Source organism: Antedon bifida, chromosome 6 (genome assembly GCF_963402885.1).
Source record: "Antedon bifida chromosome 6, ecAntBifi1.1, whole genome shotgun sequence".
Classification (NCBI taxonomy): Eukaryota; Metazoa; Echinodermata; class Crinoidea; order Comatulida; family Antedonidae; genus Antedon; species Antedon bifida.
The window spans coordinates 23,515,092-23,533,312 of NC_136231.1; the positions used below are offsets into that span (position 1 = coordinate 23,515,092).

Sequence of the window (18,221 nt, forward strand, 5' to 3'; positions counted from 1 at the left end):
CATGCTCCTAAACCATGTTTCATTACCATTTTTATAAGATCATTTGGGCCGAAAAAATAATAAGGTCTACATATTCTACCAAACGATATACATATCATTTAAAGTAAGGAATGTTTGTAAATAAATAACTTTCAACATACAGATGCAGATAACTCTGAGCATGCGCAGATTGGGCTCATCTAGCTCATTAGCATAACAGATGCAGTTGCAATACTAAATCAGCTGAAAGGTTCAAACGAACCAGATGCCTATCCTGGTCGGTGTTCTATTAAAGACTGGTGTTTCCTGGCACGACTACTGGTGCCACAATCAATGAACGGCTGTAGTTGTTGAAACAAATATCATGATTGCGATCTAATCTACCTTCAAAATATATCTTACCGTATTTTTCAGTCTCATAACGAAACCTCATTATACGTAAAAACGAGAACGTTCTTCAGGAATTTTTAATTTAAGGTGACAGTACGCAGACCATAATATTAAGTTTAATTAATTAAAGTTTAATGTTTCATACAATACAAGGTATGTATGAGCCTAAAATGTTTACTTAAGAAAAACCTGTGTACAAAAAAATAACAAGTGAAAAGAAACAGAATGAATTGCATTAGGTATAACAGATTAATTATTTAATATACATGAACGTGTGGCTAGTAAACTGTTACTTTATAATGATTTAGATTTAATTTAACAGTTAACTTTAAAAAAGGAAATACAGCAGCAATTAAGACATCGGTAATGAAAGAGCATGATGCGGTCTTTTTTTCCCCTCACAATAGGTCTAAACAACCGTATGATTGTTTTGGGCACACTGCATTGATATTTTATTTCCTGAAATACAACGTCTGTACCATAAATGATGCACATTTATAGATTTGTTTGTACTTTTAATAGTAATCGGTATCCGCACGACAGGACATACCTATGATTAGGGGAAATCCTTATTCAGACACTTTGTGTCCCAAAAGTGTCCACTTAATAGGAAGTAAGCCTATAATGTAGATATAGTATCTCTGAGATTTACTGTAGCATGTTAATTATGGTGTGCATGTGACGTACCTTTTTCCAAAATACTATAGGAAATATTATAGGATAGGATTTTGTTAGGAACTATGAGAAATTCGGATACGCACAACATAAAAAAGTGTACCTACAAAAAGTCTTAGGCCTACACATTCCTAATATAAGGAATATTGTCAAAATTGACGTCATCACCAACAAGTTGTGTTTGGATAAGAACCCAACAAAACCATCTATGGATTTAGAAATACAATGTGCATTGAGCGAACTTAATATTCTCGTTATATTGTGTTTTGTTGTTTTTGCTGAAAACAAGCCTGTATAAACTATACACCAATTGTGGTAGTATTATAAGGTTTCGATTAAATAACCGTGTAAATAATTATTAAAGCACTTCCTTATTCCATTTAGTAGACGTACGTTGGCATATACAGACGAGTTTCTATCAATATTCTGTAAGTAGTCTTACTTGTTATTACCACTACAGAAACATAAACTATATACTTGAGAATTAAAATAATATCTCGTTCAAAGGAAACAAGCACCAATCGTTCACCATTAATAATGTGTATTCAGGACCTGATAAATACTTAAGCTAGGTTCTTCCCACTAGGACGACGCAACGCAAAGACGTAAGCGCAACGCATGTGAGCTGACTGACAAGAGTGCGATTGCTTCATTGCGTTGCGTCCAAGTGGTAATCATGATCAACAGTGTTAACAGCACCATCATGTTCCTAACAGTGTTCAGTACTGTTATCGAACCTAGCATACACGAAAATAAAAGTTACATCGTAAAATTGATTATTTGCCAGGTTTATATTTTATCGAAATGTTTTCTTTCAGAAAAACTATGCTCATTAGCATTTTGATTTGTGTGCATCTTATTGGTTTCACCGTGGGTACGTTTTAGTTTAAAAAAATGCCATAATAAACAAAAATAGATCTATAATTATTATCGTATAACATTAAGAAATATTATTGCGAATTGTCATTCATTTGCAATTTTCATTGCATAAACCGTTATGTTATATTATGAATGTGTTACGTAGTAAAGTAGATACGTTATAATTTTGAAAAACAAAGTCGTTTTCCCTCTTTATTATTTAGTTTAGCTTACATTTATATTGGCTTGATAATGAAATAAATTTCATGTGTTTTATATGACATGAACAAATGTTTATATTTATTTATATGTTTTATATTTTATTACTTATACTTATAACATTGTAGATTAAACACCCCAATTACTATTAATTTGATACTAAATAGGTAAAGGTAAATTCTATTTTCTAATTAGGAAATGATGGATATATAACAGTTTTGAATGTTAACCCACAAAACAACGCTGACCAGTATTATCAATGTTACACACCTAGTACATTTACTGGACATAGTTTGAGTTACGGTAGATCATTTGCAGTAGACAATGATGAAAGTTTAACTGAAACACAGTGGGTTGTACCGACACCTGGTAATAATCCTAGAAGGCATGTTGTAAATAAAGCAGTAGGCATGGGAGTATACTATTGCAAGATAGTGAATAATGGCGCTACCACAGTCGTTCAAACTACTAAAATAAGAGATGATGGTAAGGCATAGCAGTTATAGCTTTACATATCTTGTCTAATTAAATCAAATTATACTTACAATATAAATACTGAATAGCACTATCGGATCAAAAGCCTATTTGAACAAGGGTGTTTTAATAAGAGACTTGAAAGTAAGATATCTGCTTTTCGTATTCTTCTCTCGAAGATATCTTCATCCGGGTCTATAATATTATACACTATGCTTATTCTAAGATAATATAAATTTAACGCCCATATGCTTCCCTTTATTTTTTGTATTTTTTGAGGAAACAGGTCATAGTTTAATGTTTTGTTATTAAAACTTGCTTATGCTTTTATCTGTTTTATTTTTTGTTAATATATCTATTTCCATAAGATGATGTACACCTCCTCTCCCAAATTTGCCTATGCCCCGAGTTGTAATATTATTTTAATGATTATTTAGATATTAAAGCTCTGTTTCTATAAATTTCTTACAATGCCGTACCTTAAATAACATACATTTTGAATTTACATAAATAATAATAATAATACACTTATTCATTTAAAACAATACATATTTTCAAAACAGCCGTAATAACTCCTGAAAACTCTAAAAACACTGTAACTGTGAATGTTGGAGATAATGTCACAATTAGATTCAACACGGATTTAACATTAATAAGTGAGTTAGTGTGGAGGAAAAATGGCTCTACTGCATTAAAGAATGGAACAGAAACGAGCATGACCTTTGATCCAGTAAAGACCAGTGATGCTGGTGTTTACGAGATGTATCAGGATGGTTACCGGGAAGATCTTATGCATGCATTTATCAAATTGATTGTACGAGGTAAAGATGCATAATTATTATAAAATTATAATTATCGCGTAGGCCTATCCTTATGTTTGAATAGAAGACAATGCTTATGGTGAATCAAAATGCCGATAGGGCAATCAGCAGACATACAATCAGCAAAAGATTATTTAAACAATATTGTACTGCCATAAACAAGTTTACTGATGTGAAGCGACGTCAATGGATGTTATTGGAATCACAAACTATTTAAATAAAAATAATTGCAGAGTGCTTGATCAGCTGTAACATGTAACAAATATATGTTATAGATGATGTTAATCAAAATAAATCTATCCTTTACAGATAATATTCCAATGTGCGATTAGTTTTTGTTTTAATAGGCCTACCAAAACAACCGATTTATTCACTATCCGCCTAGTATGCCTAATTGTTACATCGTTTAGGAAATCATAAATTAGTAGTAAGTACTTTTGGTTTTTAGAGTGTCCTAATCACAAATGGGGTCCACCTGACTGCACTGGTGACTGTGAATACTGCTATAATGGAGGTGTGTGTGATGACAAAACAGGATTTTGTATCTGTGCACCTGGATTTATGGGATCCACGTGTGAAACTGGTGAGGATAATGTTAACAATACATAAAGTGCACTTTTTTATTAAATGAAGAAGATGTAAGGCTGAATAATGATTTTGTTTTGTTTTTATTGAAGTATATTGATATCAAACGGTATTTAAAACAAAAACGCTCATTTCAATATCTTATTTTAAATATTTCTAGATTCGCACGAACGAAAACTTTTACTATTTTATTTTGCTTTGGTTTCCTAGAATGCAATGGCAATAGACACGGTTGGAATTGTGAAAATCGTTGTTCCACTCGTGGTCCTCTTACTTCGTGTAGATACTATCAGTTCTGTTTACCTGATCCATATGGATGTAGCTGTGTTACCGGTTACAAAGGAATAAAATGTGATACAGGTAACGACAAGACAAGTAATGTTATAAAATAATGTAAACAATACACAAATCCCTTTTTGTTATAGGCCTAGTTGCGATTTAAAAAAATAATATTGGCCTATATCAATATCATAGTATTATTGCCGTTGTCATTACACCGTAGTTTAACATTCAAAATAATAATACGAAATTGTTATAGTTGTAATACAGTATTTTAAAGTTTTTTTTAATGGATTCATTGATTTTAAATTATCTCACAGTATGTTCATCAGGTACATTTGGTTCAGACTGTGCTCAAACTTGTCATTGTAAACAAGGTGGTTGTGATCCATATACAGGAAAATGCACTGACAATCAATACTCGTCTTGTGCGTACCCATGGACGGGATCTAACTGTCAAAGTAGGAAAGAGTCATATATATCAATCTCAATAATTTTTAACTAGCATAATTCATTACTAAAGTGTTCATTAATGTTCTGTGACCTAATTCTACTACAATTAGTTTATCCAATAGTACGCTTTCTTCTTCTTCAGATAAAACCTTTTCTAGGCTCGTTTATCTTATTTACTTTTTGCTGTTAAGTTATGCATGTTTCGGACAAAGTAAATATATAAAAAAATAAATCTGTAATGGAAGATTACATTGTTGATAAAAATAAATAATTTCGACGACTTTTTAGAATGTCAACCTGGATTTTACGGAGAAAACTGCGATATTGAATGTCCATGTGAATGTCACAGAATTACTGGTAGATGCATAGAAGGCACGTGTTTTCATAATTGGCTTAAACCTAAGTGTGAAGTTGGTAAGCACATGTTTGTATTGCTTAAATCACCAAATTTAAAATATTTACGAGAATCTGTAATATTGACTTCCTTTTAAAATGACCTTGTCTAAATTGAAATTAATTTAATATAACATCCCCATTACCGAATAATAACCCCAATAGTCCTAATCGTTATTATTACTGAGTACATTTTAAGTCTTGTTTTAATTGAAAAAAAGAATATGAAAAAGAAAATGAAAATAATAATATTTCTTAATCCACAGGAATCGTTAATACCACATCTCCACCATCAAATAATGGCCAGAAAACAATTGTGTCGTGTTCAGTTTATCAGACTGGTTCGAACGAAGTTCAAACAATGATTAGGGTGACAAAGAATGACGTCATAGAAAACATTACAATACCATTAGAAACTATACCAGATGGTAACAATACAACGAAACATACATTTTCTGTAATATCTGACGTTGATTCAACGTACAAATGTGTAATTGTACAAGATCATTTTTCAGCTGAAAGTGCCATCCTCTTTGACATATTTCGTAAGTAATACATTTAAATATATCATTATTAATTATTATAAAAAAATTATTATTTAGAAAGAAATTTGTTACAGCTGTAACTGTCTAACTAACAGTTTCTCTCAACAGGATTACCTTTTTATAATGGAAGTCTGACGATTCTTAATATGTCAAGTTCCTCCATCGACATTAAGTGGACGGCATGGAACAACAATACTGACGGTGGAGATGGTCCAGTTATTGGATACTTTTTATACCACAAACTGAACAATACTGACGATTGGAATAAAGGGCTATACCAGGCCTCTTTATCAGGAACTGTTAATGGGTTGATGTGGGATACAGAATACACTTTTGGTGTTTCAGCTGTGAGGCCTGGTGAAGGCGGTGAAGGACCAATTGGAGAAGGAAGTACCATAGCAAAAACGATTTGTGGACGTAAGTAGTGCTTAGACCGTCGGTATTCTGACATATATTTAGCTTAATCAAATATACACTAATAATGAATCGTATTTTCGTGTTTTGTTTAATATTACAGAACCTCAACCAGTTAAAAACGTAAACCATGAACTTATAGACGGGAATCCACACAATCTGTTCATTAACTGGACTGTAAGTCATTAACTACGTTTATATTAGGAGATTCAATACTTTTCATCATAATAATTTCAATTATTAATGGCTAATTACCATTCAATAATTATCATTATCATGTTACTAGTTACCCTATCATGATTAATTTATAATCTGATATATTAGACTTAATACTATGGAACCTATATCTCATTTATGCTACTAATAGGGCCTACAGTTGAAAGCACAAAGTTCAATAAAAAGATGCCTAATAGTCATACTATCGATAACTCTCTGAAAGATTTGACATAGTTTAATAACAAATATGATGCCTTAAATAAAATGGACTTACTAAAACTAAGAGCATTTGTCAGTAAAACTGACAATTCTCTTTTAATTATTACTTATTTAATACAATACATGCTTACAACTTATGTGTATATATTTTTAATGTTTATATTCAGCAAAGTGATGCAGATACAGAGACACTGCAATGCTATAACACGTCATACATATTATACACAGTATATCTGCAATCTAATGATGAGGATGACGAGATGAATATCTACTACGAACTTATCGGCACTAATCTAACTATTTGGAACCTAACTTTAAATGTATCGTCTTACACCATTTATTTGACTGTCTCAAATGAAGATAGTGAAAGTGAAGCGGTTAAAGTTGGGCCTACTAAAGTTGAAAGTGAAACTGTCGCTACAAGTGAACATCCGAAAGACGAACTAGAAGGTTTGGCAACACGTCGAAATTTATTTTATTAGTTTGTGTTATTTGGTTTATAGACTTAATTTTAACTGAGGAGAAGGTACGTATTAATAGTGTAATTAACCATTCTGACTCTACCTGCAGTTTTATCAAACAGGGTAACTTACATGATTCCTTTTAACATCTATGATACTAAAGACTGTACAAATCACATTTAGACTACTGTGTGACTTCTCTAAAATATGTTTTGTTGTATTATTCGGGATGGTAAAATTTAGCCTTTTTTTCAAACACATCATGGCAATTTAAAATCCTACTGTTCCATTTGTTTTTATTATTTTTATTTAAAGCAACCAATCAACCAACTAACTCAACTTCAATCGGCATAATCGGTGGTGCAGTTGGAGCATTCATATTTTTCATATTATTAACTGTAATTATAATTGCTTTGTAAGTATTTTTATATTTATTTCTGTGTACAAAGGATATTTTTATTTACAATACAATAATCGCATGGTACACAAAATCGTATGTTTCCCTATTTCTTTATCGATGGATTTCTATTTGTCCTTTCCATATATCACCGGGTTTTCTGAATTAATGCTAGCTATCTATTTAGAACAATCTTAGAGCTTCTTCCTCCATAGTACAATACATAATAGAATACCAAAAGTAGAGTGTTGTATAAATAATTATTAAAAAAATAGAGCGAGACATTATTTTTTCCATATTGATTTTTCTTTTATTTTTTCCCTATTGATTTTTCTTTTATTTTTTCCTTCTTTAAATTATACTCCTTTGTTCTATATTGATTTGTATAATACAGGAGAAGAAACAATGTTAAAAAGAAAGCAATTCAACGAGGGGAAGATAAACTACAGCTCACATTTGAAGGTAACAATACTAAATTACCATCAGATGATTTATTTTCTTATTCATTTCACACAAGACTTTAATGTTATTGTTTTTCTTTTTTATAGGCCTAATAGTAAATGTAAAATAAAAAGTTTAAATCGTAAATAACATAATGTTTTAATATAACAAACAAAAATTAATATTCCTTATTTTCATAATGATATTTTTTTTTAAACAATGAAGTTATCAATCATTTGAACAACTATACCATATATTACATAATTGTTTTTTTCATACAAACAATTTAAGTTTTACTATGCACACGCAGCACACAACATTGCAGAAATGTACAGGCCTGCGCTTTCTTCTTTTCTTTTTTGATAATCTACCATTATACCAAAGTTTTATACGTTATCAATTGTATCCAGCTCCGATGAAATCAAAAGAAGAAAATAATGAGAATAATTGTGAGACAGGTGTCACATGCTCAGTTGAGGATTTAACTGCGGAATCAAGTACAGATACTCCGTCAGAGAGTGTACAACAACAATTCACATATGAAAATGTTGCCGCCGTGAACCCAAGAAGAATACCAATTCCGAAGCTGCCTTTCTATTTCGTCAATAAAAAAACAGTGTTGTTCCAGGAATTTGATGTTAGTAACACTTTTTTAAAAATATAATTATACTACTGTAGTTGGATGTTTGAAAAAGAGAGTATTGAATTAGATTCTATATCAATATCAAAAGACAGTTTTTCGGTGGCCACGAGTTCATCAATATTGAATAATAGGGCCTCTATGTATGCCTTAAAAATCTATGTGTTTTAACACTCAATTAACACCAACACAAATTAATAAACATTTAAAATCAACCTCATTAATCATATTATCATTGGGCGAAAGTCTCAAACTTATCGATGTGTAACTGACGGATCTACGTCACAATTACAGCTTCTACCAGTCGAAAAGGCTCATCCATGGGAAGTAGCAACCAAAGAATGTCACAAAACAAAGAACAGATTCAAGAATATTGTCCCATGTAAGTATAACGAATTTGTGACTTTCTTATTTTTCTGCCGATTTTCTAGTGTATTGACATTTTATTTTCTAATAAAATGTTGTTTTGAAACATTTAATTAAAGAAAATACATAATTATTTTATTCTTAGATGATCATGCAAGAGTTGTGTTGGACAAAGTTGACGGCGATCCGGATTCGGATTACTACAATGCAAGCTATATCGATGTAAATAAGTAACACAAACTTAAATATTTATTTGTTTTAGATTCAGAAAGGCTTAGTCCTGAGTATGATTACAATTGATTTTAGCTTATTTTTATATTCATGAATCTCTCTGCGATTTACCAGTGCGCACATTCCAATCAGTGTGCGCACCAATAACACTTTGGGGCCAAATTCCATCAACGGAATGAAATTTCTTTAATTAATTAATTAATAATTTCTAAACAATACTTGCATAGATAAATGTCTTATTTTATCTATAGGGTTATGATACAACAAGACATTACATAGCCTGCCAAGGTGAGAAAAACAAATACAATTAAACATTTACATCACTTTATATGCTGTTTATTAATTAATTAATTGGAATAATTTATGTTTCATCTCACCAGGTTTCCTATATTAGAATCTTAAACTAGATAACTATATATATATTATTCAATGTGCATTAATTATATTAATCTACATTACAACTATACAGGGAATATGCTAAACTGTTGATATTGTTTTTCTTGTCTTATTATGAATATTTTTCAGGCCCTAACAAAAACTCTATCAATGATTTCTGGCGAATGATTTGGCAGAAAGATATTAAAGTAATCGTTATGCTTACCAATGTCTTTGAAGGAACTAAGGTAGGCCTAGTGAAATAGTTAATTTTGTAGTAAGAATACACGAAAACAAATTTCCATTATAATAATTTTTTACATGCTAGGGGAGCTTGTCTCAAATGACACTATCCTTAATAATATAATTGCATTTTAAGTTCAAAGGATCACCTGTTTTGACTACATTGCTAATATTGTAATTTGTATATTGTAAGTGGAATGTTAGACAACGGTTTCAGCTTTTGGCTGCTTGTTTGCCATGTTCTTGTGAATTTGAGTAAAGTATACATGACATAATAATGCACAAATTAGTGGGGAACCTAATGTAATTCCGTGAGATTTTAATGCTCAAGTTGAGTTCTTGGCAGTTTTGAAATCCTTAGGACCAGCAGAATTCATTGCAACTGGGGGCCAATTTTTCCCGACCCTATTTTGGCCGCCATCTTGGATTTCAAAATGGCCCCCATTTTTTACTCAAAACTGATAGTAGCTCCTATTTTAAACCACGTACGAATGTAATTTGTGTGATAAATCTTACAATATTATGATAAATCAGTCCAATGGTACAATTTATAATAATAGCATATGGCAGCCATATTGAATTTCAAGATGGCCGCCATTAAAAACGTATATAGTGTATGCATTTTATAGTCAGGGTCATTGTGTATTTCCGTAGGATTTTAATGCCCAAAGTGAGATTTCACTTCTTTAATATGGTGCTAGGATACCAAAAATGCTAGGCAACAAATGTTCACGATCCCGTAACCATGGTAACAGCCCCAAGAACAAAATGACGCCCAATTTGCCCTATCTCCGTATCCCTTTGGTCTATCAACAAGATATTGGTATTAAAATACTCGGAGCGTATATAATTATATTCATTGTAATGGAACATTTTGACGAAATGTAATAGGAAATGCTATTTTTCTGCACTATTGACCTTTGACCTTGACTTGCATTGTATCTAAAAAACGGCTGGTCATTGAAATTTTAAAATGGTCTCAAATTGCTGAGACCATACATATTTATATTTATTGTAATGCAACATTTTGTTAGAAAATGACCGGAAGTAAAGTTATTGACCTTTGACCTAATAAACATGAACTTGATGTATACAATAGTCAGTAATTATTTGTGGTAGGTATTAAACAATGGGTTTATACATATTATTATCATTTTAATAGCTAATTTCTAATTCACATAATGAACCAGCTTGGCTTGATGTAGATGATCAAATAACAAAGAATAAAAGAATGTACAGTAATTAATTTGAATGTAAAGAAAAAAAATCTGTATTTAAATAGTGCTCTTTTCCCGGATCAGGCTCTAGAAGAACAGAAGGAACACAGTTAAAATGGGTTGGTGGTCTTGTTGGCGGCATTACTCAAAATGAGGAAATCGAACTGGATTTCCCATCGAACTCACCTCTTCAACACAAAACACACAAATCCTTCCAAGATTTTATCAAAATACATTCATAACAAAATCAACACTTTTTTTAACATTGTCTTAGTAATAATTTCAAATGAAGTCAAGAAATAGATCTTAAACAGAGATGATAAAAAAGAGTTGAAGCTTTTTGAAGTTTGTGAGCAAAGTCTGGTTGTGGACTCCTTTAGAAATTAGATATTCAAATGATAATAATATGTATAAACCCTTTGTTTAATACCTACCACAAATAATTACCAATACATGCACAAATAGATAAATGCTTATTGTATACACCAAAGTTCATGTTTATTAGGTCAAAGGTCAATAACTTTACTTCCGGTTATTTTCTAACAAAATGTTGCATTACAATAAATATAAATATGTATGGTCTCAGCAATTTGAGACCATTTTAAAATTTCAATGAGCAGCCGTTTTTTAGATACAATGCAAGTCAAGGTCAAAGGTCAATAGTGCAGAAAAATAGCATTTCCTATTACATTTCGTCAAAATGTTCCATTACAATGAATATAAATATATACGCTCCGAGTATTTTGATACCAATATCTTGTTGATAGACCAAAGGGATATGGAGATAGGGCCAATTGGGCGCCATTTTGTTCTTGGGACTGTTACCATGGTTACGGGATCGTGAACATTTGTTGCCTAGCATTTTTGGTATCCTAGCACCATATTAAAGAAGTGAAATCTCACTTTGAGCATTAAAATCCTACGGAAATACACGAGGACCCTGACTATAAAATGCATACATTATATACGTTTTTAATGGCGGCCATCTTGAAATTCAATATGGCTGCCATATGCTATTATTATAAATTGTACCATTGGACTGATTTATAATAATATTGTAAGATTTATCACACAAATTATGTTCGTACGTGGTTTAAAATAGGAGCTACTATCAGTTTTGAGTAAAAAATGGGGGCCATTTTGAAATCCAAGATGGCGGCCAAAATAGGGTCGGGAAAAATTGGCCCCCAGTTGCAATGAATTCTGCTAGTCCTAAGGATTCCAAAACTGCCAAGAACTCAACTTGAGCATTAAAATCTCACGGAACTGATTTTTGGAACATTAGGTTCCCCACTAAATAGTTTAAACTGGTTTTGTTAAAGGAGAAATGCAAGAAATACTGGCCAGACGAACAAGAGTTCTTAGTTTTTGATTACATTAATGTAAAAGTTGTCAGTGAAGAAACAACAAAGGATTACACAACGAGAAACATTGTTATTTGGCTCGTAAGTATCCTGCATTTTATTAAAAATTTAGGATTATCAATAGCGTTTTAAAATGTTATGCTTACAGAAAGAAACAATTGTGGTAACTGTAGAAGAATTTTCTAATGAGTACCTGTTCCTACAGAATACTAGGTATATGTGTTTTTTATTCGGGTTATTTAATGTCATAGGAAGAAGACGTAGTTGCTAAACAGCGTGTCATTAAGCAGTTTCATTTCACTCAATGGCCTGATAAAGGAGTACCAAAGTCTGCGTCAGGATTACTGCGTCTTATTCAGAAAGTGAAAAATGTACGAGGTAGTTCACCGACTCCGGTGTTAGTACACTGTAGGTAAGTATAATTACTATACAATATGCAGCATCTCACGTGAGTTAGTAACAATTATTTGAAACACATTATATAAAAACTGGAATTTCATTATTGATTTATAATTATTATTCTTTTTTTTCAGTGCCGGTGTAGGCAGAACCGGTACCTATATTGTCATTGACGCCATGATGGATATGATTATGGCTGAGGAAGCTGTCGATGTCTTCCAATACATTAAGGATATACGGGAAAATCGCATCAATATGGTTCAGACCGCTGTAAGTTATTGAAACATGAATTGGCAATGTGTTGAGAGGCAACTGATACACAGCGGTTAATGGCGACTACATCCACTGAACTAATTATTGTATGTATTTTTTATGCCTACATTATGTCTTCTATTTATTTTCAGGCGCAGTATGTGTTCATTTACAGTGCTCTGAGTGAGTTTTATCTCAATGGTATTGTACAATTTGCAGTCTCTGAGTTTACAAGTCGGCTAACAAACTTGAAGAATATAAATCCTGAATCAAAGAAAAGTTTCATTGAAGAAGAATTTGAGGTACAAACAGATTTATTGTATTGTTACCCAGTCGGTTTCAGTCGACTGGGTTTTGTTTCTGAGCCGTTTCATTCTTTTTTTTTTCTTTCTTTGTTTTTCTTTTTTTTTTCTTTTTTTTTCTTTTTTTTCTTTTTTTTTTCTTTTTTTTCTCCTCTTTTTTTTTCTTTTTTTCTTTTTTATTTCTACATTATATTTTTTTCTTTCTTTCTCTGAATTCCCTTATTCCCATTTATGTGGTGTTCGTGCAATTATCATCAAAGGTCGGGAAGGAAGTTAATTAAAGTTTTTTTGTTTAATGCCGAAATCATTATAATTTGTAAAGCTTATACGTCGGAATGAAAACCACTCCTTTTTATTTTTTACCATGCAGATGATGGTTTCCGTAACTCCACCGCCACCTTTAGAAAAAATGTTGAGTGGACGTCAAGAACACAGCATCAAGAAAAACCGATTTGGAAATGTGTTACCAGGTGAACGTTGATCTTTAATTGTATTTAAATATACTGAATGAGTCAGTTTGGTTATCCAAATTGTATTTTTAACACAACTATTTGTGAACTATAAACTACATCATTTTTTGTTCTTGTTATAGTTGATCGATCTAGAGTGATTTTGAATTCAGAGACCAACAATTACATCAATGCTTCATTCCTCAATGTAAGTTGTCTTCTTTTTTTATATAAATAATCAATAAACAGTAACAAATAACATAAAGAAATGGAGTTTACTCAAATACTGTAATAGTACAGCTTTGGTTTGCTGGTGTTTAGCAATTTACATAAATACGGTTGAGAGAAGAAATGTCATAAGTGTTGCTGTTGGTACATTGCCTATGCCATATTCCTCTTCTTTTTTTCAATAATTGTCCCAATTTGTTTAATTCAGGGTTACAGAATAAGTAATAGATTCATTGCTACTCAGATGCCAATGGAGGATACTGTGGATGATTTCTGGCGACTTGTTTACGATTGGAAAACATCGACTATTGTGATGTTGAATTGTATGGACCATTCAGATAAGGTTGGTAAAAAACGACGGTGTAACGATACCAATATTAAAACACCTACATATACTATACAGAACATGGCAGACTTTGTATTTTGCTTCCTGCGCTTTTCTTTCTAGCGACAATATGCAATGATATAGTTTATGATATTTTAGTTATAATAAGCATCAGAGTGTATACCGAATTGGTAAATCTGTTTTTAAACATTATTTTTATACAGACATGCGCACAATATTGGTTGGACGTAGGCAGCTCTATGACTGTCGGAAATTTAACAATACAGTTTGATTCGGAAGAAAGCAGAAGTCATGTAATAATCAGAAATATGTCAATACATACAATGTCTAAGGTAGGCCTAAGTTATTAATACTTTTAACTGAAAATCACGGTTCACAACTAACCTGTCGAAAAGAATAAAACGTGAATGGAATATTACTTTTGTATAGTATTATGAAATATTAAATTATGTGTAGTGATAATAATATTTTTTATAATTAAAAATAGTGTTTGATAATCTAGGCCTAAATGTTGTAAAAAAACTGTTTATACGAACGGTGTTATCGTATGCTAGAATCGTTTAGAAGTTAGGTCCATGGGTGAGAGGTCTGTTGTACTGTATCAGAACTAAAGTAATATTTACTGGATGTTAATGAAAGACCTATTTCAAAAAAATTGATTAGCCATTTAATTGTGTAAGAGATTGAATGACATTTACATATTCACCCAGAAATCTGAACCATTTTGTGTGACGCAATACCAAGTTACAGATTGGCCAGTTGACCAAGACACTCCCGAGAAGTTAGAAACATTGTTGCAGGTGTATGAAATGGTTCAGTCCTCGCACGCCGGTGCTGAGGATGGAGTGAATCCCATTGCAGTTCACTGCATGTAAGTTCATGCGTACAATATTAAAAACACACTTCTAAAATAAAGTAAGCCTATTGAACATAATCTATTATGTGTATTATGTTTTCTTATAGAAACGGTGTTGGTCGAACTGGCGTCTATTGCACTATGACAGAAACATTGGACAGAGTGAAACATGATGACGTCGTCGACATATTTAACTGTGTTAAACTGCTTCGAGAAAATAGGCCAGGTTTGGTGAATAATATTGTAAGTCAAATAATATTGCAAAATTGATTTTACTTAATTGAAATTTAACTTGATTTGTTTATTCAGTGTTTTTTAAGTATTTTTTCAAATTAAGATAATAAAATAAACTACAGTTTTAGAAAAAAATGAACGGTTAATTTATTACATTAAAATCTGTGCGCTGTTTCTTATATATGCCTATTTTGTTGTTGTCCAAAAGAGGAAAAAAGAGAAAACCCTTCATATATTAATTTGTATATTTTAGGAGCAGTATACACTGTGTTATGAGCTCGTGCGAGCCTACCTTCAACAATTTGCAACGTATTCTAACTAATGAGGTAGGCACTCAAATCTGCAGCTAGACTGGAAGACATCTGCAAGATATGAATATCCAAGTTACCTATGATACTATGATAATAACCAATTTACCGTATATTAACTACGTTACCTGTGGTAATAACCCAGTTGTAACTAAGGTACCCAATGTAATAACCAAGTTACCTCTTCTAATAACCATGTTAACTGTAAAGTTACCTGTATTAACTAAGTTACCTGATAATATCCAAGGATATCTGTGATGATAACCAAGTTGCTTGTGATAATAACTAAGTTACCTATGTATAATTACTAACTTACTGTGAACCACCAAGTTTTTAAATAGAGTTGTAAGTTACCTACAAAAGTTACCTGTAATAATCAAGTTATCTGTGATAATAACCAAATTCCTTGCTTGCATATATATTTACCAAGTTAGTGTGATAATAATTAAGTTACTTGTATAATAACTAAAGGTACCATATTAACCAAGTTTTATCTGTATATTAACCAAGTTTTATCTGTATATTAACCAAGTTTTATCTGTATATTAACCAAGTTTTATCTGTATATTAACCAAGTTTTATCTGTATATTAACCAAGTTTTATCTGTATATTAACCAAGTTTTATCTGTATATTAACCAAGTTTTATCTGTATATTAACCAAGTTACCTTTAATAGTAATCATGTTACCTGTATATTAAATAAAAAGTTACCTTAATTATTACTAAGTAACCTGTATAAGTTAGTTAGTTAGTTTGATAATTAACCACAAGTAGTGTGATAATAACCAAGTTAGTGTGATAATAACCAAGTTAGTGTGATATAACCAAGTAAGTAAAATTAGCTGGTGAGGTGTGGGAAATGGAGACGGGTAAAGTAAATTTAAAAACGTTTACCTTGATAGATTATTCTTAAATTACTTAAAATGTACCAATCGATGATGTAGTTTTAATGAATTCATGAAGTCATGAATTCCCTAATTTTGCTTCTTTTTTTATACTATTGAGTTGCTTTTCTTATTGTTTTAGAGAAACTACGGCTATGTTATATCATGGTTATATTATGTTTTTAGAGATAACAAGGCCAACAGCCATAAGTGGCGTGCTCTCAGAAAAAAATGAACTTTCAAAAAGTAATGTACTTTAACACTTTTCTGTACATCAAAACAGTTCAAAAAGTACAGAAAAGCGATAAAACGCATAGTGATACCGGACCGACAGACAGACAGACAGACAGACCGATCGACCGACATAGTGAACTGTAAAAATGGCGACGTCGTACATTCCCGTCGTAATGTCGAGAAATCCTGTGCAGTGTAAAAAACAAACTTACCGAGGCACAGATTTGGGTTTTACTACTGATATTGATAGTCACTTGCTTATAATGTTTTCAATAAAATGACAAATAATAATTAATATTGTTATTGACATTAATATTAAACACCATAATAATATGAATGAAATATCTATGCAAGCCGAGTCCTACATTCTGTATACATTATGTAGTATAGGCCTACAATTAATTCCGGTAGTCAATAGGACCTACTAAGTGCAATCTCGTTTTTGCCCAACTGTGAGTGTAGTAGGCCTAGACGTTTCAATGATTTATTTTAATATCTTAGTCATAACAAAGGTATAACGTTATTAAAAACAAACAAAAAACCCTCAGCAATGCCCACAGTGGCATTATACCCCCCTTTAAAAGTGGGACGTGCCACAGGAATTTTTCATTGTAAGATAAGAATCATGTACTAATTCTCAGCCACTTTAAACATTTCCAATGAAAATACTACTACTACTACTAGAAGTAGGCATGTCTACTAAAGCCTTGTCTACACTATCAAACTTTATGTGATGTGCCCATATATGTCACCACCACATTTGGGCATCTACCAGATTTGGGCATATCCCAATTTTATTTGATAGTGTAGACAGAGATTATACTACTATAAATGACAATCATCTTAAACATTGCAAAAATGACCAGTATTTAATAGTAGTCACATAGAAAACCCCACCTAAAATTTTGAAGTCGCATCTGGATAGTTGAAATTTTAAAATTATCATAATTATCATAGGTGATTATGTATAGTATAAGTACAATTCTAGGTTCTATTTTCATTATTAGCTCTGCCCCAACGGTGGGCTAGTACTGGAGACTTAATATTTAATTTCATATTTCAATGAATAGGTGCACTTTCCGGTGACAAGCTCTATTGTCCTGGAGTGAGTCTTATATAGTTTGTTTCATATAATTTCAAATCATGTAAAGTGCCATTTTTTTCGGGCGGGAACCTATGCAGCTCTATTTTTCAAAATTGTCTTTGCTCAGCCCTAAGCATGGTGGGGTATTGAAGATTCTTATACATGTTGTTTGAAAATAATAGATGTCATGTCCGGGGACCTTGCAGCTCTATTTTAAACAGTTTGGTATGCCGTACGTTGTTATGTAAATGAGTTTGTGCAGGTGTATTATGGGGGAAGATGGTATGTTAGTCATTCGCGGTCAACACGCCACACTGTTAAATTTTGATTAATTTAAGTTAATCTTTACATTAGAAGATTGTTCAAATCATGTAAATAAAATATTTTCC

General features: G+C 31.7%; 2 protein-coding genes across 2 annotated transcripts in view; both read left to right on the top strand.

The window, feature by feature from the left end:
* The window catches only part of LOC144845885 (uncharacterized), a 155,047-nt gene extending 138,839 nt beyond the window's left edge, over positions 1–16,208 (top strand). Inside the window, exons 49-58 of the mRNA XM_078703384.1 lie at positions 12,507–12,667; positions 12,789–12,924; positions 13,059–13,208; positions 13,579–13,678; positions 13,801–13,865; positions 14,094–14,228; positions 14,435–14,563; positions 14,942–15,102; positions 15,195–15,330; positions 15,575–16,208. Of these exons, the coding sequence (XP_078559510.1) occupies positions 12,507–12,667; positions 12,789–12,924; positions 13,059–13,208; positions 13,579–13,678; positions 13,801–13,865; positions 14,094–14,228; positions 14,435–14,563; positions 14,942–15,102; positions 15,195–15,330; positions 15,575–15,643 (1,242 nt within the window). The 3' untranslated portion in view covers positions 15,644–16,208. The remainder of the gene's footprint in view (positions 1–12,506; positions 12,668–12,788; positions 12,925–13,058; positions 13,209–13,578; positions 13,679–13,800; positions 13,866–14,093; positions 14,229–14,434; positions 14,564–14,941; positions 15,103–15,194; positions 15,331–15,574) is intronic.
* Positions 78–7,002, top strand: LOC144844917 (uncharacterized). The gene is made up of 13 exons (XM_078702026.1): positions 78–522; positions 1,429–1,472; positions 1,863–1,918; positions 2,317–2,607; positions 3,159–3,416; positions 3,865–3,999; positions 4,212–4,361; positions 4,601–4,741; positions 5,022–5,147; positions 5,393–5,671; positions 5,780–6,088; positions 6,189–6,262; positions 6,688–7,002. Exons 3-13 carry the CDS (start codon positions 1,870–1,872, stop codon positions 7,000–7,002), a joined length of 2,127 nt encoding a protein of 708 aa, XP_078558152.1. The 5' UTR covers positions 78–522; positions 1,429–1,472; positions 1,863–1,869.
* Positions 16,209–18,221: the final 2,013 nt, after the last annotated feature.

Bases quoted from the DNA above. Each gene is read 5' to 3' on its own strand.
- LOC144844917 (XM_078702026.1), top strand. From the start codon at position 1,870: ATGCTCATTAGCATTTTGATTTGTGTGCATCTTATTGGTTTCACCGTG. The intron at 3,417-3,864 runs GTAAAGATGCAT...TTTGGTTTTTAG, and splicing joins TATCAAATTGATTGTACGAG to AGTGTCCTAATCACAAATGG. The intron at 4,742-5,021 runs GTAGGAAAGAGT...ACGACTTTTTAG, and splicing joins GACGGGATCTAACTGTCAAA to AATGTCAACCTGGATTTTAC.